At 34.0% G+C, this 23414-nt stretch overlaps 4 protein-coding genes and 1 pseudogene across 5 annotated transcripts; 3 read left to right on the forward strand and 2 right to left on the reverse strand.

Annotated features, from left to right (window-relative positions):
• Window positions 1-3925: 3925 nt before the first annotated feature.
• On the forward strand, window positions 3926-6416 carry LOC110660311 (thioredoxin-like protein Clot). The gene is made up of 2 exons (XM_058135709.1): window positions 3926-5221; window positions 6004-6416. The coding sequence occupies exons 1-2, from the start codon at window positions 5073-5075 to the stop codon at window positions 6278-6280; spliced, it is 426 nt and encodes a 141-aa protein (XP_057991692.1). The 5' UTR covers window positions 3926-5072; the 3' UTR covers window positions 6281-6416.
• Window positions 6417-6610: 194 nt separating this feature from the next.
• Window positions 6611-12494, reverse strand: LOC110660310 (sister chromatid cohesion 1 protein 3). 2 transcript variants are annotated; one of them, XM_058135708.1, is made up of 13 exons: window positions 12267-12494; window positions 11095-11356; window positions 10884-10980; window positions 10700-10767; window positions 10029-10558; window positions 9828-9939; window positions 9611-9747; window positions 8879-9501; window positions 8470-8506; window positions 8327-8372; window positions 8095-8230; window positions 7711-7857; window positions 6611-7022 (listed from the first exon to the last, which is right to left on the reverse strand). In XM_058135708.1, exons 1-12 carry the CDS (start codon window positions 12388-12390, stop codon window positions 7759-7761), a joined length of 2271 nt encoding a protein of 756 aa, XP_057991691.1. In that variant the 5' UTR covers window positions 12391-12494; the 3' UTR covers window positions 6611-7022; window positions 7711-7758. The 2 variants fall into 2 exon arrangements, with proteins under 2 accessions (XP_057991691.1, XP_057991690.1); XM_058135707.1 differs by having other exon boundaries at window positions 10029-10582; window positions 12267-12493.
• Window positions 12495-13671: 1177 nt separating this feature from the next.
• LOC110660312 (30S ribosomal protein 2, chloroplastic) lies at window positions 13672-16402 on the reverse strand. Its single transcript, XM_021818574.2, has 4 exons — window positions 15949-16402; window positions 14876-14977; window positions 14450-14749; window positions 13672-13993 (listed from the first exon to the last, which is right to left on the reverse strand). Exons 1-4 carry the CDS (start codon window positions 16279-16281, stop codon window positions 13955-13957), a joined length of 774 nt encoding a protein of 257 aa, XP_021674266.2. The 5' UTR covers window positions 16282-16402; the 3' UTR covers window positions 13672-13954.
• A 934-nt stretch (window positions 16403-17336) lies between these two features.
• On the forward strand, window positions 17337-19687 carry LOC110660298 (FT-interacting protein 3-like; annotated as a pseudogene).
• Window positions 19688-21156: 1469 nt separating this feature from the next.
• Window positions 21157-23110, forward strand: LOC110660313 (60S ribosomal protein L6). Its single transcript, XM_021818575.2, has 4 exons — window positions 21157-21587; window positions 22134-22240; window positions 22524-22705; window positions 22804-23110. Exons 1-4 carry the CDS (start codon window positions 21337-21339, stop codon window positions 22957-22959), a joined length of 696 nt encoding a protein of 231 aa, XP_021674267.1. The 5' UTR covers window positions 21157-21336; the 3' UTR covers window positions 22960-23110.
• The last annotated feature ends 304 nt before the right edge of the window (window positions 23111-23414 follow it).

The following is a 23414-nucleotide window of genomic DNA, read 5'->3' on the forward strand; positions in this document are numbered from 1 at the left end:
GTGGTATAATGTTGGATGTGGACAGGATGGGTAGACACGGCTTGAGATCTTCGCTGGGACCCCGTATTGGTTTATTAAGCAAAAGTCCAGCTTGAGATCTTCGCTGGCAGAGGTTGGATTAAGAGGGCTGCATAGGGGATCAGCTCCCATATATGTATTGTTTGACAGTGTTGGATGTGTGAGTGCTTCAAATTGCCTTTTGAATGTGATTTGTATAAAATTTATGACGATGTTGCATTTCACTCCATAGAGTGCATTAGCTTTAGATAGCTATAGAGATTATGGTTAAAATTGATATTTTACTCTCTGAGTTGAACGCTCACTCATGTTCATTATTTTTCTAGGCTACAGGAGGATTATTGTTGTGGTTAACCTACTTTTCTTCTTCGCAGGTCGTCTATTAATGTCTGTAATATTTATATAATTCTGTTAACTCTTAAAATTTCCGCATGTGTTAGAAATATTTATTTGATTTGGGCTTGTAATATAATTTGCCATGTTGGACTTGTAAACTTGTTATATGCATGTATGTTGGACTGGATGAGGGAGCTGAGCTCCCATTTGAGTTTATGTTATTATGAGTATGTGGAGGGTGAGCTGAGCTCCCCAATTGATTATATATTGTGTTTACAGGTCGGGTGAGTCAAAAACTCCCCGTTAAAAGGTCCATTTTATGGCCGGACTCTGTCTGGTTGAATTCTTAAAATTGGACCCAAATGGGCCTAAGAGTTGGGTTGAGGAATAGTTAGACTTACTATGGGCCTCGGGGGCTTTAGGCTAACCCAGATTTTAGTGGCGGTCCAGCCTATAGGTTGGGTCGTGACAAAGAATATTCAATTTAACACATTTTTAACTTTTTATTCAAACTAACTAACAAATTTCAACTTAAATTCAATTTAATTTCAAAATTAAATTTTTTAGCTAATTTTTTTTAATTTAGACTAAAAATAAAAAATTTAATTTTTTGACAAAATTTCTTAATTTTTTGATTTAGACTAAAAATTAAAAGATTTAATTTTTTATTTTTTGTACTAAATTTTTTGATGGAGCTAAAAAATAAGAAACTCAATTTTTTTTATTAATTTTTGATTTAAATTAAATTTAAATTAAAACTTTTAAATTAATTTAACAGTTGAAATTGAGCATAAACCTTATTATTTTAGTAGTTAGCTTGTAATATTGCCACATAGAAAAGAACTACCATATATAAGTTCACAAGGAACGACCATATATAATCATTTTTAGGGCCCTCTTTTATAAGTTTAAATTTTTAATTTGAGTAATTTTTTTATTATAGTATCAGATTTTTTAGGCTTAAAAGTTTAGAATTCAAATTTTAATCATTTTATTTTTTAATTTAATATTTTAACATAAAATAAAATGGATCTGTACTTACTTCCCTTCAAGCCTAATAGGCTTTAAAAACTTTTATATATATACTCTTAAAGATAAAAATAAAAAATAAAAAGCTTTGAGATGTTACTAAAGCAGTTTAACAATTATAAAGAATTGGAACTATAACCTTTTATAAATTGATAAAAAGTTCTTTTTTTTTTTATATTGATAAATTTGACGTCAGTACAAAATGTTGAGCATAATCTATTTTTTTCGATTACCTCAGTTTTGATATTAAGGAAAAAAAAAATTGAAGAGACTTTTACATAAAACTACATATCCAAGGTCCGTCAGGCGGAGATGCACAGTGAAGAGAATTCATACGCCTTATCTCACTGTCACTGGCGAAGAAGAAACTTCCCGAACTACTCTTTTTAGATTTGATTTTTCCACCATTTGCAAGCTTTGGATACAGGTCATAGATATCAACAATGGTCCTTGAAGAATTACGGTGCTTTAGAACCCTGTTGACTTTAAAATGGGATATGGGCACCTCAGGATCATCCAGCCCCTTCTCTGCTTCTTCAACTGCACGAGCTACGGGCACTTGGCACTTTTCCAGCTCTTCCAAATTAAGAGCATCGTGATGGTGAGAAGGTAATTGAATTCCTACCATTTCAAATTCAAACTGGGAAACTGTTGCTTGAAGATTAATGGTAGAGGGGTTGGGGTTCTTTTGGTTTTCGAGGGCAGTAAAGTTAATAGCTTCAAGAATGCTGCGCCTCACCAATATCTTGAGCTAAAGAAAGAGAGAATTTAAAGGGAGATGGTGTTTGAATGATGAGGTTGAAGGTGAGAATCCGCGTATATATAGAGAAGGAAGAGAGAATAAGACTTGGAAATTCATATGGGTACTTGATGTGCAAGGAAATAAATTCCAGGATTCTGCCAAGTCTGACCAAGAAAGTCGGCAACACTTTCCTTTTACCCATGCAATCGGTAGCAACGAAACATCAGGGCAATGAGAGAAAGCTGATTAGTCCCTTTCAAGAAGGAAATTAAATAATTTTTAAAACAAATAATATCTTTTTAATTAAAGGCTAATTTTTATCATCAATCACTCAATTTTAGAGTTTTTTATATTTTATCTCTCATTTTCATTTTATTATCATAAAATCTTTCAACTTTAAATGAGAAAAAATTGTTAAATTGGATAGATAATTATTTCTTGTATAGTTTAGGACTCATATCGTATCATATCTAATAGAGTGAGTTTTCTATTGAGATTAGAATTGAAAAAAATTATTCCTTGTCTAAAAATTAAAATTTTATAAAAATTTAATTTAATTAATTTCTTTATTATTAATTTTTATATTAGGAATAAAATAGTTTAATTAATTTAATTTTTAAAAAATTATTTAAAAAACAACAGAATTTTTACGAGTAGTAAAAGATTTTATATCTTTTAAACAAAATTAAGTGTTCGATTCTTGAAAATAAAAAAATCTCTGCTGAAAGTGTTTTACCTCATAGTGAGCCTTCCGAATGCAAACAAAATTACACTTAACTTAGTGGGCTAGAAAATATACATATGCTTTACTAAAAAATAAAATAAAATAAACATGATTGAGTAAAAATTTAAAATTTTTTTCTAATAAATAATTTATTTTTATTCTAAATAAAGTGTTTATTTTGTTTTTTGCATGAATTTTATGATTCCATAATAATAATAATAATAATAATAATAATAATAAAGTGAGTTTAACGTAACTTTAGTACATTCTGATATGAAAATATTTTAAGAAAATAAGTCGAATCTAACTCATTCTAAAATGCAAGGAGAAAGAGTGCTTAAGGCCATATAAGGAACACGTTACTCTATTCTAAATTAACATTAGGTCTTAACATACATCCTCATGCCTAACATCGAACACTTAAAGTATGAGACTCAAATATTAATTTGAGAGACTTTGATATTATCTTAAAAAAATAAATCAAGCTTAATTTATCTTTAAAATTAACTAAAAAAAATATATCTAAGATCATATAAGATGTACGTTACCCTATTCCAATAAAAGTGAAAACTTAACAAAATAAAATTAATGGTGGGCGGATGATGGGTTTAATGGAGTAATTAGACCCTCGATGACTTACAATTACTCGAGTAAAATGAAATGTCTCCATTCAAGAAGAGTAAGCCCAGTGCTTTAAGTGCTTGGGCTTGTGAGCGTTGAGCCTCTGTGAGCTTTGACCCTGGAGTATTTATTTCCCTGAATTTGCCAGAAAAGATACTTCCTTCTCAGTTAAAAAGAAAAAAAAAAAAAAAAAAAAGCCAGTGAAGTCTGATGTGCAAAAGGCTCACAATTCTAAAGGATAAACTATTAAAAATAAGCAGTGATTGCGTGGGGATAAAATTTACAGTATCTTAACAAGTCTCATATAAATTCTTGTCATTTTCTATATTCTAGTCAAGCAGTCACCGTAGGCTGAACGAGGCCCGATGAAAAGATAAGGGAAAAAGATCAAGTTCATTGAACGCCACTTGTATTCTTTTTCCTTGTGACAGAGAAAACTTGTTTTAACTTTTTATACCCCACCCTGCTATCTCCAACCTTGAGGGATATATGTTCTGTGCTTTCTAATGGACTTGGGTTTTTTTATCTTTCTTTGAACAAGTGCAAGGTAAGCGTTAAATACTATCTAGAATTTTTCTCAATCATAATCAAGAATAGAAAAGGTGTTATTCAAATTCTGAAGTATCTTCTTATTTACTGAAGAAAATTAATCAAATAATCATGAATATTATATCACAAACACAATGAAATCACAAATTAAGAATGGATTTTCATGAGAGAATTATTCTTCATGAATAATATTCGATTTTTCCTTTCCTTCTCCAATCTTCATGAGGGAATTGTCATGGTAAGTACTCCAAATCTATACTATAACCTTGACATGTACGAGTTCATGGGGAAGTAAGAAACCACAATAGGAGCACTAGATGACTCTGATTTGCTCTTGGGTTTCTCTACGTTAGGCGCTTTCATGCTGGAGACTTGTACTGAATCATCAGCAACTCGGGAAGACGAAGACGATGATGATGATGATGATGATGAAGGAACAAAGCAACTGAAAACAGCTGACAAGTGAACCATTTTCTTGGTTTTGAGGACCTGTGGAGTTAGCTTACAGAGATAGTTTTTCTTGAGCTGAAGAAACAGAGGAATTTAATGGCAGATGGTTTCTGATTGATGAAGTTGAAGGTGAGAACCTGTGTATATATATACAGAAGGAAGATACATGAGAACTGGAAGTTTCACTTGAGCTAGTACTTGATGTGCAAGGAAAGAAATTCAAAGTTTCCAGGATTCTGCCAGGTCTGACCACGTAGAGGTACTGACTGGTGATAGTGATATTCCACCTTTGCCCCGGAAATACACGCAACACTTTCCTTTTACCTGTGCACTCAGTAGCAATGAAACAAGAAGGCAAGGAGAGAGAAGTGGGCCCTTTTCATGAAGGAAATTAAACAATATTTAAAGCTTTTTATGATTTGCTTAAGTCAACAATTAGTTAAAATAGTAATACGAATGAATTTCACATGGAAGGGCATTTCGGACATTCCACGTGACCAGAGAGTTATCATGTGAATGGAAGTTCTCTAGTCTCTTTCCTTCATCTACTGCAGCAGAGATATTTTCCCTCCCACGAATTTAGCCTTTTGAGAAATTGAGAAAATGCCTCTCAAGTTGCTGGATGCCACCGTATCATCCTTCGACGGTGTGTTTCAGAAGTTCATATCGGAGGCACCACTAAACAAAGCTAATTTAATCCTTTTATTGGCTGATAAAGACCCATCAACCAATCTCAGTTGGTGCCCCGGCATGTTCTTCCCTTTTTTCGAAGAAATTTATCTTTTTTAGTTCATGGTGGATAGAAACGATCGGATATTATTATAATTCATCAAAGTTATGTTCTTTAGAAATTTTGTTAAATGGGTTTTGGTTTTGTTCTGGGATTTATTTGTTATACTCCTACTGAGCTGTGATATTGTGTGAGTGTTGTGTTTATTGCGCTATGAAAGGGGGGAAAACCCATGGTAGAGTTCGTCTCTAAATTTTTGAGCTTGGATGATGCCTTTTACCCCTGTTTGGAAACTCAATTCAATTAATTTCATTATCGGTCAATAATTACAAAGAATGCAATTCTTTTAAATTTAAAAAAATATATATATATCATTTTAAAATAAATAAAAATCAAGTATGATTGTCTTTGAAATGATTTATTCCTTTGGCTTAGATGGATCTTTATCTCCAGATTTCAAAACTTCGGACAACACTAAAGTACCTCTGAGTTAAATTACACTTTGGACCCTTAGTGCCTTCCTGGATCTTAGTTTTGATTTGAGAGATGAACAATGGTTTACTTTATGTTTTAGTCATAATCCTGTTAGGTCATAAATTTAGCTCGCTCGTTTTAAAGTTTGTCATAAGTCTACCTTGCTCATGATAAGATCTTATCAATGAATTGCTTTGCATTTTCAAAGAACATCGAAGCAATATGAAATTTCTGAGCCTTGTTATATAAGGTGCTTGGTTTGGAGAACACGACAATATTGAACTCTCGTAAGATGTAAATTATATGTTGTTTTTTTGCATGTCCATCCAGACTGAGAGCTGAACCTGTAATTTACAAGAAGCTGGAAGCATCATCAGATGACATTACACTCCTGCGAGCTGATGTTGGAGATAGACCAACCTGGAGAAATCCTCAGCATCCATGGAGTTTGGACTCAAGGTTCAAGCTCACTGGAGTTCCTACACTGGTCAGCTGGGAGAATGATGCAATCAAAGGTCGCCTTGAGGACTATGAAGCCCACCTCGAGCACAAAATCAATGCACTCGTTTCTAGTAAAATAAGTCATAGATGGTTGGGAATCTTATAGATTGTTGTACTGTAAGCATTTGCTGGTTTCTCAAGCAACGCTTGTTAATAATGTTGAGTTTTAAGCTTTGAGTATCTATGAAACTGATATGTTGTAATGGATTATAGCTAATTGGACTATGAAGATGTTGGTAGTATGTCGATGATTTCAAAGTGAAAAATTAAGATGTTGCTAATTTGTGGCTAAAGCAGCAAAACTATAAATAAGTTCCCCCAGTTTAGGCCAAATTTACATTCTGATGCACCAAATACAATCTGCAATTCACACGAGGACCATCCGCATTATTCATCTCTCGATGATATAGAGAGCTAGGACAGAACCATCGAAACATAACAAAGCGAACAAACTGTTGGATTCTTCCATTTATAAACAGTATTCCTACCAAAAATTGCTCCTAATTCCAGCTTATCAACTCAGTATCAGAACCTACTTGCTAACTTTTTGAGATGCCTATAGCCTCCATTACCAGCAAAAAGATAAATAAAAATGACAAAATATTGGTTCGCTAATTACAATATTTTATGGCCATAACTGAGGAGCTAATTACAATAAATTAGAGCCACCTCATGGTTTATAATGATAGGCATTGTGAATATCTTCTTATAATAGACTAAATCTTATCTGACTATGAACTTGGATGTGGACTAGTAAATGTCACAAAACTTCCACATTCAAATTACTGCAGCTGCATGGTTCCCCTTCTCATATTATTTCCTAATCATCTTTTTGCTTGGCGACCCAACTGCAATGCATAACACAGTACATGTTATATAATGTCCCGTCTTGCATAACACATGCACAAATGTGAAGCACACAAGCAGCAAAACCAGGGTAGCACAAACACAACATGTTTGATGAGAAGTTGCAAATGAGTAGTTACACTATCTCTAGTCTCTTTAGTGTAAAGGTTTGAATAGTTTAAACCACTCTTCAAATAGCATCTTATATTTACCAATGAGTAGATTTAGGTAAGGAAACTACTGCAGCTGCTTTAGGAAGGAAATGACAGTACCATCAGCCTACAAAGGCTGTCCAATTAAAGGTGCTAATATTACTAGCAAACTATAGCACAAATTTACTTTTACAAGACATCAAAATTGATGGTTTTAGTTTTAATTCCTCGTCTAGGGTTTTGCAGGCAAGATTACAGTGAAGTTACATAATTACTGGAATTACAGCCAAGTTCAGCAACTGAATACATGCCAGTATTGCGAATCTTACTTACATATATACTACAGTAACCATACCTTTCATCACCCTCTATATAGAAAGTCATTAAAATAACAGTTGAATACTAAAACCTTTCACTAAATTTCTTTTCTATAAGAGCCCATCATCATAATCAGGCTGGCCATTGACACAGGTCAAACAGCAACAGCAATTATCAATGTATTTAAAAAAAAAAGGATAAAAGCTCTTAGAATCAGTACCTATGTACATAATGACTCCAAAATCCATCAACCAAGTTTATGTGAACCTCATATTTGGACCTTTGAGAATGTAGAAGTCAGCTTCAAACCAATATCACCGAATGGTTGATCCTGTCGTACATCAATAAGTCCATAACTCTTCAAAACCTGCAATGCACCATTAAGAATCACATAACCACAAGCATGACAAAAATAACAAAACATGTAGCATTAACACTTGCAATAATTCAGATAAAAATTGAAATGAAAATCCTAGACACGGTTGTAATGCCTATGCAGTATCATAATGACTTATTTTCCTTGACATGTAAACTTCCATGAAAACACTTAAGTTGATATTAACATGCAAACAGTTCGGACTGTGAAAATAATTTAGGAGCTTACAAGTGTTTCAAAGAACATCCGAGCACATAACTTTCTAGTTTTTCCTTGTAAAATCTTGTTGAGACTCAGATCTCCAGAGTAGTCTTCTGATACTGGAGTGGTTGGGGAAAATCCTTTTAAATATTGAGCCACAGCCCTGCATACCAAAAGTAAACAAATCAACAGGAAGGTTGGAAGGAAAAGAAGAAAAATACTAGGAAGCTTCCTCCAATGAAGAAAAAGAAAACAGTACCTTGTTCTGACAGACAGTGAATATTGGCCTTGAGTGCCTTGAGATCCTGTCATAGACATACATGCCATCCAAATATCATAAACAAACAATTTAACATTTAATATCACTTCAATTTCTTAAATGAATCCGGAAAATCAGTTTACCAGCTGGTGAATTATCAGCTTCAAGAAAATGAAGGTCCTGCATCAATATAATCCGCAATGTTTAGATGCAAGAAGCGCTCACTTGGTTAGCTTGAGCAGAAGATTAGAGTAAGGTGACACAAGGAAAAACCAGGACATGAATTTATGCCTCATGTAATCTAAAACAACTACAAATACGAGAATAAGAGCATATATGAATGTACTGAGAAGTGAACAAGTACATCATCATACACCAAGTTTTGAGGCACAACATCCAAATTTTAGAGCTAATGCACATCAGGACTTGTGTGAGGTATCAAATAGTTGAAAAGAAGAAAAATTACAAAGAATCAAGACAAGAATCCCCTAAAAATATAACCAAAAATCTACATATGCATTAAAAAATAAATAAATAAGAGCAAGATTTTACCTCTGTTTCGGCAGTGTTAAATGACTCAGGAATATCAGAAAGTCCGGTGTGCCCCATATCAAATTGCTCCTCCAAAAATGTCCTAGGTGTTTCCAGCTCAGTAGTGTAAGTGCCAGTGGATGCTGCAACATCTGGTGTAGGCGACGTTTTGGTTCCAGTACTCGTTCCAGCCCAAGGAAATTTTTCTGATTCTAAACTTCTTGCTGAGCTGGGAGTGAAGTCATCTCTTCTAAAAGGAGAAGAAACAAATCTTCCTGGAGAAGTCATATCTCTGGCTTGAGAAGGGAGTAGTTCTGGCAACATAGTATTGGCATCATGGCCTTCATGATGCCGAAGACATTCAATTTCTGGATCAGGTTCAGCTTCTGGTGCAGGAGATTGTGCAACTGTAGACCCTTGAATGTGTTCAGTTGCAGGGGCAGAAGTTGCATTCCAAGGCTCTGGGATCACTTCTGTAGCTGAAGCAGGAGAAGTTGCATCCCTAGATTCTGGAATCACTTCTGTTGGAGGAGCAGGAGAGGTTGCAATCCTAGGATCTGGACTGGCTTCCCTTTCAAGATTCAAGTGAGGTTTTGTAGAAATGAAGTCCTTATTTAAAAGATTGCATATATCAGCAGAAGACCCTGGAAACAAACAAACATCATTACCCTCATAAAATTATCAACCTTGTAGTTCAAGAGCAAGAAATCATCCATCAAAAGCAACTGAAGCAGTTGATGAAGAAAAGAATACCAGTTAATGAAGGCTCGTAAAAGACTTGTTCCTTTCTTAAAGTGTTGTTCAATTTCCAAATGGCCAAAGCAGTGGAAGGGATTTCCCTTCTCTTCCTTGATATATCACTAGAATTTTCTAGTGCCTTCTTCATAAACCTATCAAATTGCCATTCTTATGTCAATGACCAGAACCAAGTGAAACAAGATCCCTAAATGTATCTAATGAGAAACCATACTTATTAGTTAACACCGTGGCCTCATCAAAGAAATGCTTTCTCTTTCTCGGCCTTGGTCTTGGCTGCTGAACAGGTGGAGTTGAACGCAAGGCAAGTTCAGGTGATGTGTTCCCTGAAGCACAAAAAGAATAACCTCATTCAAAGTCTGAAAAAAAAGGCCATTAAATCCTGCTCATATAAAAAATATCGAGTTATGCTCACCAAATGGAATACGAGTATCAAAGACTTCGGGTGCCTCTTGTGAAGCAGCAGAATTGAAGGGCTCTGGACATTGCAGAAATGGTGAAGACCGCCCGCCAGATAGCAATGCATCTTCCTTAAATGGAGAAGGAATTTCCTTCTGATCCAAACCTTGACCTAAAGATTTTTTTGGTTCAGATGCATCATTTTGATAACCTGGAAACATTGCAGGAAGGTTTTCTGAGCTAAAACCAGGATCACGCATAACTTCAATTTCTGGAGGGGAATTGCCATCATTAAGCACTGAATTAAGAACCTCCGTCTGGTTGCTCAAACCACGATCTTGAGTATCCAGAGTGTCAGTCTGTAATTCTGTCTGGTTGCTCGGACCTGGAGCTTGAAAATCCAAAGTTTCAGTCTGTAATTCTGTCTGGTTGCTTAGACCTGGTTGTGGAATATCAACAGTGTCCATCGGCTCTTCTGTATGATTACTTGGACCTGGATCTTGAAGATCAACAGTTTCTGTAGGTACTTGCATCTGATTAATAGGGCTGGCATGTGGAGAACCCATATCACTATCAACCATTGAGGGGGGAAAGACATTGTTATTGTAAAAGAAAGGTTAGATTGATTGATCAACAGAATTATTATTTTTTTTATTGATAGCATTCCAAATGCAATTGGGGACATACTCCTTATCCATTGGCCTGACCCCTGAATCAATATCTTGTTCTGGTGGTAATGTATCCATCATGATATCCTGCACAGCAATGCTTCTGCCAGTGAATAATGGAATTCCCATTCATTTATTGAAAAGATCATACAGGCCAAAGGCATAAAAATTAAAATGTGACTTCTTAAAGAAAAATGGTTGACCTCATCAAAATTTACAACAACATAAGGATCCCTGCCAGTAGGAATTTGATCTTGAAGTGTTATTTCCTCCTGACTCCTAACATGATTATCCGGAGACCTAAGACCAAAATTATTGCGTGTCAAAAAGTTTTAATGAAAAAAGAAAAAAGAAAGTGCAGAAGTCAAGGAAAGAAAAGAAGAAGAAGAAGAAGCCAATTCATTTTAATTTTACCCATCAGGATATATGTCCAAGTCCACATCCAAGGCATCAAGGTCAAATGTTTGTGGCAAAGTAACAGATTCAAATTTTGCTGTTGTGGCATTCTCTGGCAAATTAACTTCTGTGGAAGTGAAGGCCTTACTTAAGCCAATAAGAATGACATTGCAATCATGGTAAAGATAATCAACTTTCTTTGAATATATCCGAACAACACCTAACAGCAGGTGGCCAGACATTCTCAGCGCGATGGGAACTTCTGGGAACATGATGCGATCTAAATATACATCCATGTCAATATAGAAAAATAATCATTAGTCAGTTTTCCACCCCTACTTTTTTCTACATGAGTACTCAAGAATAAACACACTATTTCAGAGGACTACAACGGTCAAACTACATAAAATAACAAGAAAGAAGAATGATGAATGAAAACATAAACACATAGAAAAAGCACCTCTTACTGGAAAGCTTTAGATATAATAATAGAATTGAAAAGTAATTACATACAGTTGGTACATTCCAAATCCACAAAATGTCAAAAACATCATTTTCCACACAATTAAGAAAACAGTACCTGGAAAAATGTAAATTCATCCCCATGCACATCAAAAATTAACTCAAACTTTGCAGAGGCAACGCAGTCTAATAGAAGTAATCTAATTCCAAGCAAAACATAATGTAAAAAAGCACACACCACCCAATTTTGAACATGCATCATTTGCTAAAGAAGCAAATAGACCCTCCAAAATAAAAATAGACATTGGATTTCAATTGAAAAAGTTGAATCATGAAGGTTCGATCTTTGTACAAAACAAAAATGGGAACCCACCAACAGATAATACAAATGAGTTAATTAACAAAAATAACAAAACCTAATATTAAGACATCACCCTCCCCCACACCCCCCACCGCCCCGCGCCCCCCACACCCCCCCCTCTCTCTCTCTCTCTCTCTCGAGATGTATATCAGATAAGAAAACCCCAGCAGACAAAAATGCACAATGCTATTAAATTATCTAAGAAAAGTTTGAATCCAAACACCAATTTCTAGAAAAAAAAATCTTCTTTTTATTATATAAAAAAAACAAATGGGGAAAAAATACCAAATTCAAAGAAAATCAGCGAAGTGCTTTACTTTTAATCATAACCTCATTTTTAGACAAAAAGAAAAGATGAAGAACAGACCAACGGTGGAGGAGATATCGGTGGAAGTATAGTGAGACTTCTTGAGGCGATGCTGTAGGTGAGCAGCACACCACACTGTCCCGAGTGGGCCCTTCTTGGCCAGAAACGTCTGCGAATAAAACATCTTCTACCTCCCTGACCTCCTTCTTCTTCTTCTTCTTCGATCAACATATTTAATTATAGGGATGGAATCAGGGACGGAAAAGGAAGGAAAGTGAATGAAAGGAGAGAGAGAGAGAGAGAGAGAGAGGGCGTTATAAGGGTTAATTAAGGGAAAATTGTAAGGAGTGTGAAATCGCTGGAATTGGCGCGCGAAACTAGAGAGGCGCCATTTTTCTTTTTTCTTTTTTTTGTCAAAGAGGCGCCAAGTTTGGATCATGGGAATTTGTGCTTTATGTTATTGAAAAAGGCCCCTGATTTTCACGTTATTTGCAATTCTGCCAACCCCACAGTATCAATTTCTCTCAATTTTTTTTTTGAAAGATGTTGGAAATTAAATTTAATATAAATTATACTGACCAAATTTGAAATATCCTTTAATTATATAAATCATCCTTTTATTTTAATAAAATATATAAACAAAATTAATATCATCCATTCCCCAAAATTATTTATTAATTCTAAGTAAAATAAATTGAAATGTAAAGTGCATTTTTAATATCATCATAAAAAAATTAAAAAAATATTTTATTAATTAAATGATAAATTATTTTGTAGATAAATTTAAAAAGGTAATTTCACTTTTCAAGTAATTTTTTTTATGTTAAAATTAGTGAGCATTTAACCATGAAAGTTAGTAGTGAGCATTCACTGCTACTACAACTTCCTTTAATAGGATATAATGAAATATAATAAAATCAAATATTATAGGATAAACAATATTTAGTAAAGTTTATAATTTAATTTATATATTTTTAAAATTTACTGTTGATTTTAATCAAAATGCCCTTAACTTTATATATTTTTTATTTTAAACAATTTTAATCCTAAAGTTTTGTATTATAAATAAAATAATTTAAATTAAGGGACTATTTTATTTATAACACAAAACCTCGTAAACTAAATCATTTAGTGAGAAAATATATAGAATTAAAAGCATTTTAGTCATTTTTGTTATAATTAATGGCCAAATAGATAAAAAATTAATTGGAGAGACTAAATTGCTTAATTTTAAAGATTCAGGAATTAAGTTATAAATTTTGTTAAATTTTGAGGACTAAATTATAATTTGTCCAATATCATATTATGCTGTACCAAAACGTAGTGTAGAGGATAGTTTGCGTTGAATCGGACCAGAAAACTGGACTCGATTATATATGAAAGTTAGCTTGTATATATATCAGGCATGTTCATGAAGCTCAATTCAACTAATCAAACCTCACATATCCACACTGACAGGCTCAGCTTAGCTAGACTTTGAATTGTGTAATCCCCATTTTGAAGCAACATCATAAACAGAAGAGCCAGTTCTCAAGCTCGAACTCTAATATCTAAAGCATAAATTTGCTTTCAAGCAGTGAACTCTGACCGAAGACAATTACGAAACTATGACACAAACAGAAAATATGATAACGTCCAGTAGAGAAATGTACATGACTAAAGCAATGATTAGCAAAAGACTGCCCTAAATTTCAATGTGATGGACACAAAGTACTCTAGTCTCCATATCCAGGGTGATATAAACTACACTAGGCCTTGTTTACGCGAATTTGTTGGCCTTCCAATAACTGCAATAAGAATTTAGCATCAGAGAAATGAAATAGCCGGACAATGATCAAAATAGATAACAAGTGAGTAAATATCTGCATGTGTGAATGGCCAGTAGTGGAAACTCTTACAATGCAACTTATTCAGATAAATGCTCCAAGGAAAATGCACATTATGGAAGAAAAACACAAGTGGCAATTTGATAGAAAGCAAAAGACAAAACATATGAGTCAGTGAGATGGATGGACGGGTGGACGGATAGACAGACCAGGGGGTGGTTGACGATATTAGCAAGGTGAAAGTGAGAAGCATGCATGAATCCAGATTCTAGAATACACAGACCAACACAGCAAAAACAAGAAAGCATGACTGTAAGTGTACTACAACAAACTGCATATGAGTGCATGTGTACAGATTTTTGCGCTTCAAGGAATTTAATCGTCCATTTAACATCTGCAGGGACAGCAAAAACTTACAGAATTGTTAAAAGATGAGATGGCAGCTTCTACGTCCTCATCCGAAGAGAATGTAACAAACCCATACCCACTGGATTTTGAGGTCCCAGGAACTCGAGAAACTTTTGCACTAAGAACCTGTCCCTTCTCAGAAAAGAAGTTCTTGAGCATTTCTGTAGTTACTGTTTTAGCAAGATTTCCAACATAAACTTTATGAGGACTGTCAATGAATTGAGATTCCTCAACCTGAAGAAGAGACAAATCGATAGATGGCAAAGGTTTCTCTGTAATGTTCACTTTAATCCCGCGTCCTCCAATTTCCTGCAATTGAAAGCCAAATGAAACTGGTCAGTGGTCAATCTATTGCTGTGCATCAATCTAAAGAAGCAAGTGAACAACAGCAATGACATCATATCTTCTTGAACTTCTAGTATACACAAAGCTTACTGTGCCATTCAGTTTCTCGATTGCAGCATTTGCATCTTCAACAGTTTTCATTGTAACGAATGCAAATCGACGGCTCCTACCGGAGTACTTATCATACATAACCTATAAAGAAAACAAGAGAAGATAATTAATTAATTACCTCAATTTTCATTACTGGCCGACATGGCAAGATTATATATTAAGAGTTGGGATAGACATCCATGTGCTGGCACATTTTCCTCTAACCTCAATCCAAATTGAAACACTGGCTATATTGCAGTTCAACATATCTTGTCATCTACAGATTCAACTAATCCAATATCTAGCTACATCCTCGACTCAACTAATCTATGCCTTGATAAACATCCTAATGTCTAAAAGTTCGTCATACCTTGAACCATACCAAAGAAGATAAAAATGATCATTAATCAATACCACTAAAGCAAGCAGAGAATGTAGTGCAATTGGTACAATTTACTTGACAGAAGAAAAAAGAAAAAGAATGATGACTACTTGACAATAAGATTTAAACTAGAAAGAATAGTATTGAACACCAGTCTCCGCTGAGAACTTGAGATATAATGTAATGGTTACAAGAAAGAGGAGATATAGGTGGAAGGTGAAAATTATTAGGCATTAGCTTATTTCAAGATCATAGTTAAACACTGCTAAAGAATGGCAATAGACACAACTAACAACAAAGGTTCATTACCCTGATAATGTAAGAATAAGCTTAGCTTGTTTAGGTAACTAAGACTGGATTAAACATAACACAACATCAATTTTTTTGATTAATCATAACATAAAATCCTAAATTTTTTTTCCACAGTATAACATATCTATAATATAACAAAAGCCCATCTGATAGCTCAAAATCACAGCTTTTCTTCAAATTCATATTTCAGCAAGTAGAATCAAGAAAGCATAAATAATTAGTAAAGCAATTCGATAGTTTCAGTCCACAATCTTAGCAACATCAAGGCAAAAAATCAAGCTCCAGGATCAAACTCCTAATTTCTTAAACAAAATCCATCAAATTAAGATAATATTACTCATAGAAAAAACAATTAGAATAGCACATTTTCATCAAATACCTCAGCTTTTTCAACAGCTCCATGTTCTTCAACAATCTTTTTAAGCACCTCGTTGTTCACAGTCCTTGGAATGTTACCAATGTACAGCCTCCGGGCGGCCTCTGAAGAAGGGTCAACTGGAGCAACCGATGCTGTTTCTTCTGCTACTGCGAAGAACCTTTTTGGGACTTTGTGTTTCAAAACTATATGCAAATGTGTGAGTTTGGGGAAATTATTTGAAGGGGTTATTGGCTTGAGGATTTGGAAAGTGGGTTTTGATGGGTTTGTTAAAAGAGTCAACTTTGACGTTGTGGGTATTGACGATGTTAGAGATGAAATTGTCGCCATTTTCATCTCTTGATTTTGTGCAGAGAATGGAAAGAAAAAAGAGGAGTTTTACAGGAGACAGAGAGACAGGGAACAAGGATGAGGTTTATCTCATTATCACAATATATTTATTGACAATTTTTTTTCCTGCTTGACATTTTCTTTTGGTGGATTACATAGTTATTTTGTTCAAAATAAAGTAAATTTATTTTATTTTAAAATTTTAAAATTATAAAATTTTTATTTTTATATTTATTAAAGTGATATTTACCACTTTACAAAAAAATAAAGTATATATAAAAAATATTAAAAAATATTATTTTAAATTAATAATAATAAGTAACATTTTTATATTTAATAATTAAATATAAATAATATTTATTTTATTTTATATATTGATTTTTCATAAAATGTTACTATTTTTACACTAATTCAATATTTTTGAATAATTAATTTTTAAAAAATAAAATATTAATATATATAAATTTTACAAAATAAAATTTATAAATTTAAATTTTTAGTAAAACAAAATAATATTATTTTACTTTAAACAAAATAACTGTGAAAGTGAAAATTTCCATTGTAAATTATTAAATATTATAATTAACAAAAACACATTTAATATATTACTATTTTTAATTTTCACCTTCATATTTCTAATTCTAAGCCTAAAATTATATTTGCCTTGAACCTAAAGAAAGCAAAGTATATTTTCGCCTTTTTCTTCTTGCTTACTGTTCTTGATTCTATTGCATCCTCTGTTCATCGAGCATTACTGTTCTTGTATTCTTGCATCAAAACGACACCGCATCAGGTAACAATTACATTTTTTTTTATTTGAGTTTGGTTTATAAAGCTTTATTTGTTTTTTTTTTTTTAAATATAAAGCTTAGGTTATTAAGTGTTTCTCTTGTAATATATAAAATATAGGATTTGAACTAATGCAACCCGCCTTAAAAAAAAAATTAATTTATAATATATTAAATAATTGCATGTTGTTGAGGTCTCTGGAATTTATATGTTAATGCATTTTTTTTATGTTAGATTTTTACTTCGTTTATTGCATTTGTTTTTCTGTTTATAATGCATTCTTGTTCAGCATGTGGCCAAGAATTTTCAGTTTTTATAACACTTGCAGTGTCAAGAACAATGCCATCAATAGAGGACAGTTCTGTGAAGGAGATAAAGCCAAATATTGATGGAGGAATAGCCACATCAAATAACGAGCTCACACTAGTAGAAGAACTAAATTTTTTGTATGAAAGAATTGTGGGATGCAGTAACTTGCCAGGTAACAAGTTGACTGGAACTTGTGATCCTTTTATAGAATTAAAGATTGGAAACTACAAGGGAACAACAAAATGTATTCAGAATACATCAAACCCAGTATGGAATCAAGTGTTTGCTTTCTCAAAAGATCGTCTTCAAGCTCATACATTAGAGATTTTTGTAAGGGATAAGGCATTTGTTAATGATGAGATTATTGGCCTTATTTCCTTTGCTATATCTGATGTTCCTACAAGGCTTCCATGGGATAGCCCCTTGGCACCACAATGGTATAGGTTGGAGGATCAAAATGGATTTATTGTTAGTGGAGACTTGATATTAGCTATTTGGATAGGGAATCAAGCAGATGATGCATTTTCTGTTGCTTGGCATTCTGATGCAGCAAATGTCAGAGTTGAATCTGCAGCAAATACTCGTCCAAAGATATATTACTCTCCTAGACTTTGGTATGTTAGAGTTAAGGTGATTGAAGCACAGGATTTAGTGCCTTCTGATAGGACCAGGAACCCAGAGGTTTATGTGAAGGTTGTGCTGGGGAATGTGGTTTTAAGAACTAAAATATCATCAAATAAAGGTGCAAATCCAAGTTGGAATGAAGAGTTGATGTTTGTTGCAGCTGAGCCATTTGAAGATATTTTGGTCTTGAGTGTGGAAGATAAGCTTGGAGATAATATGGAGGAATGCTTAGGCAAGTGTGTGATTCCTCTGCATAAATTGGATAGGAGACTCCTGCCTCCTCCGGTGGCCGATAAGTGGGTTAATCTTGAGAGAAATGTGGTGGTGGACGAGGAGAGAAAAGAAATGAAATTTGCATGTAAACTTCACTTGAATGCCTTTCTAGATGGTGTGTATAATGTTTTTGATGGACCAGCTCAATATAGCAGTGATCTCAAGGCAGCTTCTCCCAAGTTAAAGCCAGAGGAAATTGGATTACTTGAGTTGGGGATCTTGAAAGCTGAAGGGTTAGTGCCTATGAAGTCCAAGGATGGGTTTGAAACAACTGATGCGTATTGTGTGGCCAAATATGGGCCAAAATGGGCAAGAACAAGCACCATTGCTGATATTTTAGCTCCAAAATGGCATGAACAATACAAATGGGAAGTTTATGATCCATGTACAGTGATTACCATTGGAGTTTTTGATAACTGCAATTTACTAGGAGGTGGAGGTAAAAGAGATTCAATAATTGGGAAGGTAAGGATTCGATTACCTACACTTGAAACTGATCGAATTTATGCTCATTCTTATCCTCTACTAGCCTTGAGACCTGATGGGATGAAGAAAATGGGAGAACTTCAATTGGTTGTGAGATTTAGTTGCATCTCTATGGTCAATTTATTACATACTTACACACAACCTTTACTTCCAAAAACACAGTATGTTAGTCCATTGTCCGTGTATCAGCTGAATACTCTAAGGCGCCAAGCTGTTTACCTTATTTGTTCGAGACTTAGTCGAACCGATCCACCTTTAAGGAAAGAAGTCGTGGAGTATATTCTTGATGCAAGAGCACGAATGTGGAGCATAAGAAAAGGGAAAGCTAATTTGGAGAGAGTGATGAGATGTTTGAGTGTTTTCCCAGCAGTATGGATCTGGTTTGATGGGATACGACAGTGGAAGAATTCAGTGACAACAGTTTCTATTTGGTTCTTGTTCATTCTTCTAATCAATTTCCCTGAAGCAATACTGCCTAATTTTTTCTTCTATCTTGCTTTTGCTGGTGTCAGGAAGGCCTACACATCCTCCTAATATTGATACAAAACTATCCCATGTTGAAGATGCTAGTTCTGATGATTGGGATGAAGAGTTTGATGCGTTTCCATCTTCCAAGCCTGGTGAAATTATCAGGAAGAGGTATGATAGATTAAGAAGCATTGCAGGGAGGTTAACAGAAAAAATAGTTCACCTAGCAGCTCAATTGGAGGGGTTGTATTCTCTGTTAACTTGGAGACATCCAAGAGCTACACCTATGTTTGTGGTGTTCTGTCTTATCACTGGGTTGGTACTTTACCTTGTTCCATTCCGGTGGCTGCTTGCTGCTGCTGGAACTTATGCGATGAGGCCTCCCAGACTGCGTGTTACGCTTCCTCCAATACCACAGAATTTCCTCAGGAGGATGCCTGCAAAAGATGACAGCATGCTGTGAGAGTGCTGCTGCTGTGATTATCTCTCTTTGGGAATTAAGGACTTTTTCTTTCTAGTTTCTTTGACAACTCCTGAGGACAAATTTACAATTTGTTCTTTTGTTCTGATAAATGTTGTTCTTTTTGAGACGACTGTGTACCACTAAGCTAAAACCCATCGGTATAAATATGGCTTTTCTTGTTATGCATAAATCATCAACTGCAATGATCATTATTGGAAATAGGAAGAGCAATAAGCAAGACTTTATGCAACTGTAGATGAAATTCTTGAATTCTCACTCTGTTGTTGAAATCCAAGATCATGTCACTTCCACATTCTGCAGACACAAAACTCATAACACATATGAATTAAGACTGCACATGCATAAACAATACATTAGGGAGAGAAGCATAAAATTGCAGAGTTAGTTCAAAAACTTGGAACTTTTGCATCTCATAATAGAAATGCTATGCAATGAACTGAACACCATCCTGAAAATATGAAATTAAACAGCAACTGTTCCTGGAATGAGGAGAAGTTATAAGCTAATTAGAATGATAATGGTGTACTTTTAACGATTTTAACGGTAAGGGTTGAGATTGATGTTGAAATCATTATTTGCTATTTTAAAGTCTTTTATTAGCATAATTCAATTCCAACAGAAAATTTTGATTAAATATATTTAATTTGGTTTGATTTTTAAATCAGTTTGACATATATTAACCATGTCATAAAAACTTTATTAATTAAAAGTGTTAAATATTAATTTAAAGTTAATTTTGACATGTATTAATCATAAAAACTTCAATATAATTAAACATTTTTTCCAGTTGATTTTTCATTAACATATAATTATTATTTTTTAAAAATATATATTTTTTAATTTTCAATCTTAATCTCATTATATGAAAGTACTGTGTGTCAATTAATGATAATAAGGAGTATGATATGATACCTAAGAAAATCACTATATTAGAATAAAATATAATTAAAAATTTTAATACTCAAATATAATTAAAATTCATCTCAAATTACCATGTACCAAACTCAATTATTATTATTATTTTGAATGCTATTTCAATTATTTAATTTTATATATTTTAATTAATATTTTATATAAAATATTATATGTTAATAATTTATAATCACATAAAATATTTAAATTATATTAATTTAAATATAATATTCACAAAATTATAAATATAAGCATATAAATGTATTTTTATATTTAATCAATTATCTATATAGATAAATTATACATATAAAATATAAATTCAATTTCAATTTAATATGTATATTTAATTCATTACAAACATAAATATATCATTTGAACTCATTTTAATAAAATTTAATTAAATTAAATACTTAAAAATATTCATTTTTTTTCGTACATGAAAATCGTATATTACAAAAAAAGCACAAAATCCGCCATGAACTTAATAAAAAACACAGGCTCATTCCAAAATTAACAAGCTCAATCTACCCACCCGAGCCCACAACCCGGTTAATGATTTAGGGTTTTTAGGGTTCGTCATCATTTCACAACCACTTTCCAGCACAAAAACGCCGCATATATAAATCTACATCTTCCCGTTCAGTAAAGCTTCAGGCTTTGAGTCTCCCACTTTCAGAGAGCTAGAGAAAGAGAGGCAGAATCCTTAATCTTAAGCAATGGCTCCCAAGACTCCGAAGGTGAGCAGAAACCCAAATCTTGTTCGAGGAATTGGCAAGTATTCGAGGTCTCAGATGTACCACAAGAGGGGTTTGTGGGCTATCAAGGCCAAAAATGGTGGTGTTTTCCCCAAGCACGACCCTAAACCCAAGCCAGCTGCTCCCGTTGAGAAGCCCCCGAAATTCTATCCGGCAGATGATGTTAAGAAGCCTCTGCTTAACAAGCGCAAGCCCAAACCTACCAAGCTTAGGTCTTTACTATTAATTCGGATCTGTCTTTGATTTTACATGTGTTTGTTACTGTGGCTATCTCTTACCATTTGATTTCAGCATTCTATTGATTTTTTTTTTTGGTTTCTTCTTGTTTGATTTGAAGTGTATAAATCCGTGCATTTTGGGATAATTTTGGATTTATTTCTGAACTCCTTTCTGGTTGTATAGATTTATTTCTGATTTCCTTTCTGGTTGTATAGATTTGTTGCTTTGATATGAATATCCATTGGGCTTGGTGTCTAACAGAGCTGAATGACGAAAACGATCTATGTAGCCAACTTTGGGATTAAGGCTTAGTTGTTATTGTTGATGTTGTCGTTGAAATGAGTCTCTGGTTTCTGTTATTTGTGATCGAGCGTGTGTTTGGTTATATTAAGAGGATGCTGGTAAAGTTAGAGAAAATGGTTTTGGTTCAATGCCTTTTTTATTTGTTTCAGAGGGTATTGGTTCTCCTTCTCCTCATAAAGTGGATGTAAGCTAATTTAGCGACTGATGTCTAATTGTCTTTGTTGTTTTTCCTGCAGGGCTAGCATTACTCCAGGAACTGTTTTGATAATTCTTGCTGGAAGGTTCAAGGGTAAGAGGGTCGTGTTCCTGAAGCAGCTTTCCTCTGGATTGCTCTTGGTCACTGGTGAGCATGTGTTGCTTTGGTGCTATTGTATAATTTGGGTGATCTTTATAGCAAAACCAAATGATAATTCTATGTTGGAAGAATTTAACCTGCCTCGGGAAACTCAGTTTAGCTAATGACCCAAGCTTTTATGACTTGAAGGCTCGAAGCATTATAGATTTTGGTTTTATTTTACCTGCTTCTCATGGGAGGGCTTGAGCGCGGTATGCCCAAGCTCTACCTGAAAACAGGAAGATTGTTGACATATGCTTCATTAGTTGATATATGTTGCTGCCTGCTTCAGGACCATTTAAGATCAATGGTGTCCCTCTGAGGAGAGTGAACCAATCTTATGTCATTGCAACTTCCACCAAGGTTGATGTCTCTGGAATTAATGTTGATAAGTTTGATGACAAATACTTTGCCAAGCAAGCTGAGAAGAAGAAAAAGAAGGGAGAGGGCGAGTTCTTTGAGTCCGAGAAAGAGGTTGGCTTGCTTATTTATCTCACATTTCCTAAGTGTTTGTTTACCCTATGTGTTTCATTGCACTATCCTGACATTGGTTGTCGTCCTAATCTTTTCAGGAAAAGAATGTACTTCCACAGGAGAAGAAGGATGATCAGAAAACTGTGGATGCACCACTGATTAAATCAATTGAGGGGGTTCCAGACTTGAAGGCGTATTTAGGAGCTAGATTTTCTCTTAAGGCGGGAATGAAGCCTCATGAGCTTGTCTTCTAGAGGAAAAATCGATTTAGGATTGTTCCCCCATGACTTTTTTTTGGATTTTGTTTGAACCTTATTTTAGCTGTTTTATTGTTCCATTTTTGCCAATAGACAGCTATATGAACCTCAAGTATATGGTAATGCATTGTGCAATGGAATTTTTCTATTTTCTATTTCCCATTTCAGTTTGTGTGGTTTGTTAAACTATTCATTAGTCTGGTTTATTAATAGTTTAATATAATGTAAGAATTATTTCTTTCCACATGATCTCTTCCCTGATATGAATGCTTATGCCTGGAAATGTATGCTGTGTTTCAATGATTGTTTGCTGTTCTGATGTTTTGCAAACTATTGTCTTATTTTATGGGCTTTTTTTCTGTTCATTGAAATTGGTTAGTTTTAATTGATTGTTGTGCCTTGTATTCTGTCAATGAATGCTGAAATTACATCAAGCGGCTATAGTCATCGTA

The sequence above is a fragment of the Hevea brasiliensis genome, chromosome 14 (genome assembly GCF_030052815.1).
Source record: "Hevea brasiliensis isolate MT/VB/25A 57/8 chromosome 14, ASM3005281v1, whole genome shotgun sequence".
Classification (NCBI taxonomy): domain Eukaryota; kingdom Viridiplantae; phylum Streptophyta; class Magnoliopsida; order Malpighiales; family Euphorbiaceae; genus Hevea; species Hevea brasiliensis.

Bases quoted from the DNA above. Each gene is read 5' to 3' on its own strand.
- LOC110660311 (XM_058135709.1), top strand. From the start codon at position 5,073: ATGCCTCTCAAGTTGCTGGATGCCACCGTATCATCCTTCGACGGTGTG. The intron at 5,222-6,003 runs GTTCTTCCCTTT...ATGTCCATCCAG, and splicing joins CTCAGTTGGTGCCCCGGCAT to ACTGAGAGCTGAACCTGTAA.
- LOC110660310 (XM_058135707.1), bottom strand. From the start codon at position 12,390: ATGTTTTATTCGCAGACGTTTCTGGCCAAGAAGGGCCCACTCGGGACA. The intron at 10,583-10,699 runs GTATGTCCCCAA...AATGGTTGATAG, and splicing joins GTCAGGCCAATGGATAAGGA to TGATATGGGTTCTCCACATG. The intron at 7,858-8,094 runs GTAAGCTCCTAA...GGTGCATTGCAG, and splicing joins GGATGTTCTTTGAAACACTT to GTTTTGAAGAGTTATGGACT.
- LOC110660312 (XM_021818574.2), bottom strand. From the start codon at position 16,281: ATGAAAATGGCGACAATTTCATCTCTAACATCGTCAATACCCACAACG. The intron at 14,978-15,948 runs GTATTTGATGAA...TTTTCTTTATAG, and splicing joins GAGCTGTTGAAAAAGCTGAG to GTTATGTATGATAAGTACTC. The intron at 13,994-14,449 runs GTAAGTTTTTGC...TTCTTATTGCAG, and splicing joins TCTCATCTTTTAACAATTCT to TTATTGGAAGGCCAACAAAT.
- LOC110660313 (XM_021818575.2), top strand. From the start codon at position 21,337: ATGGCTCCCAAGACTCCGAAGGTGAGCAGAAACCCAAATCTTGTTCGA. The intron at 21,588-22,133 runs GTCTTTACTATT...TTTTTCCTGCAG, and splicing joins CCCAAACCTACCAAGCTTAG to GGCTAGCATTACTCCAGGAA. The intron at 22,241-22,523 runs GTGAGCATGTGT...TGCCTGCTTCAG, and splicing joins TGGATTGCTCTTGGTCACTG to GACCATTTAAGATCAATGGT.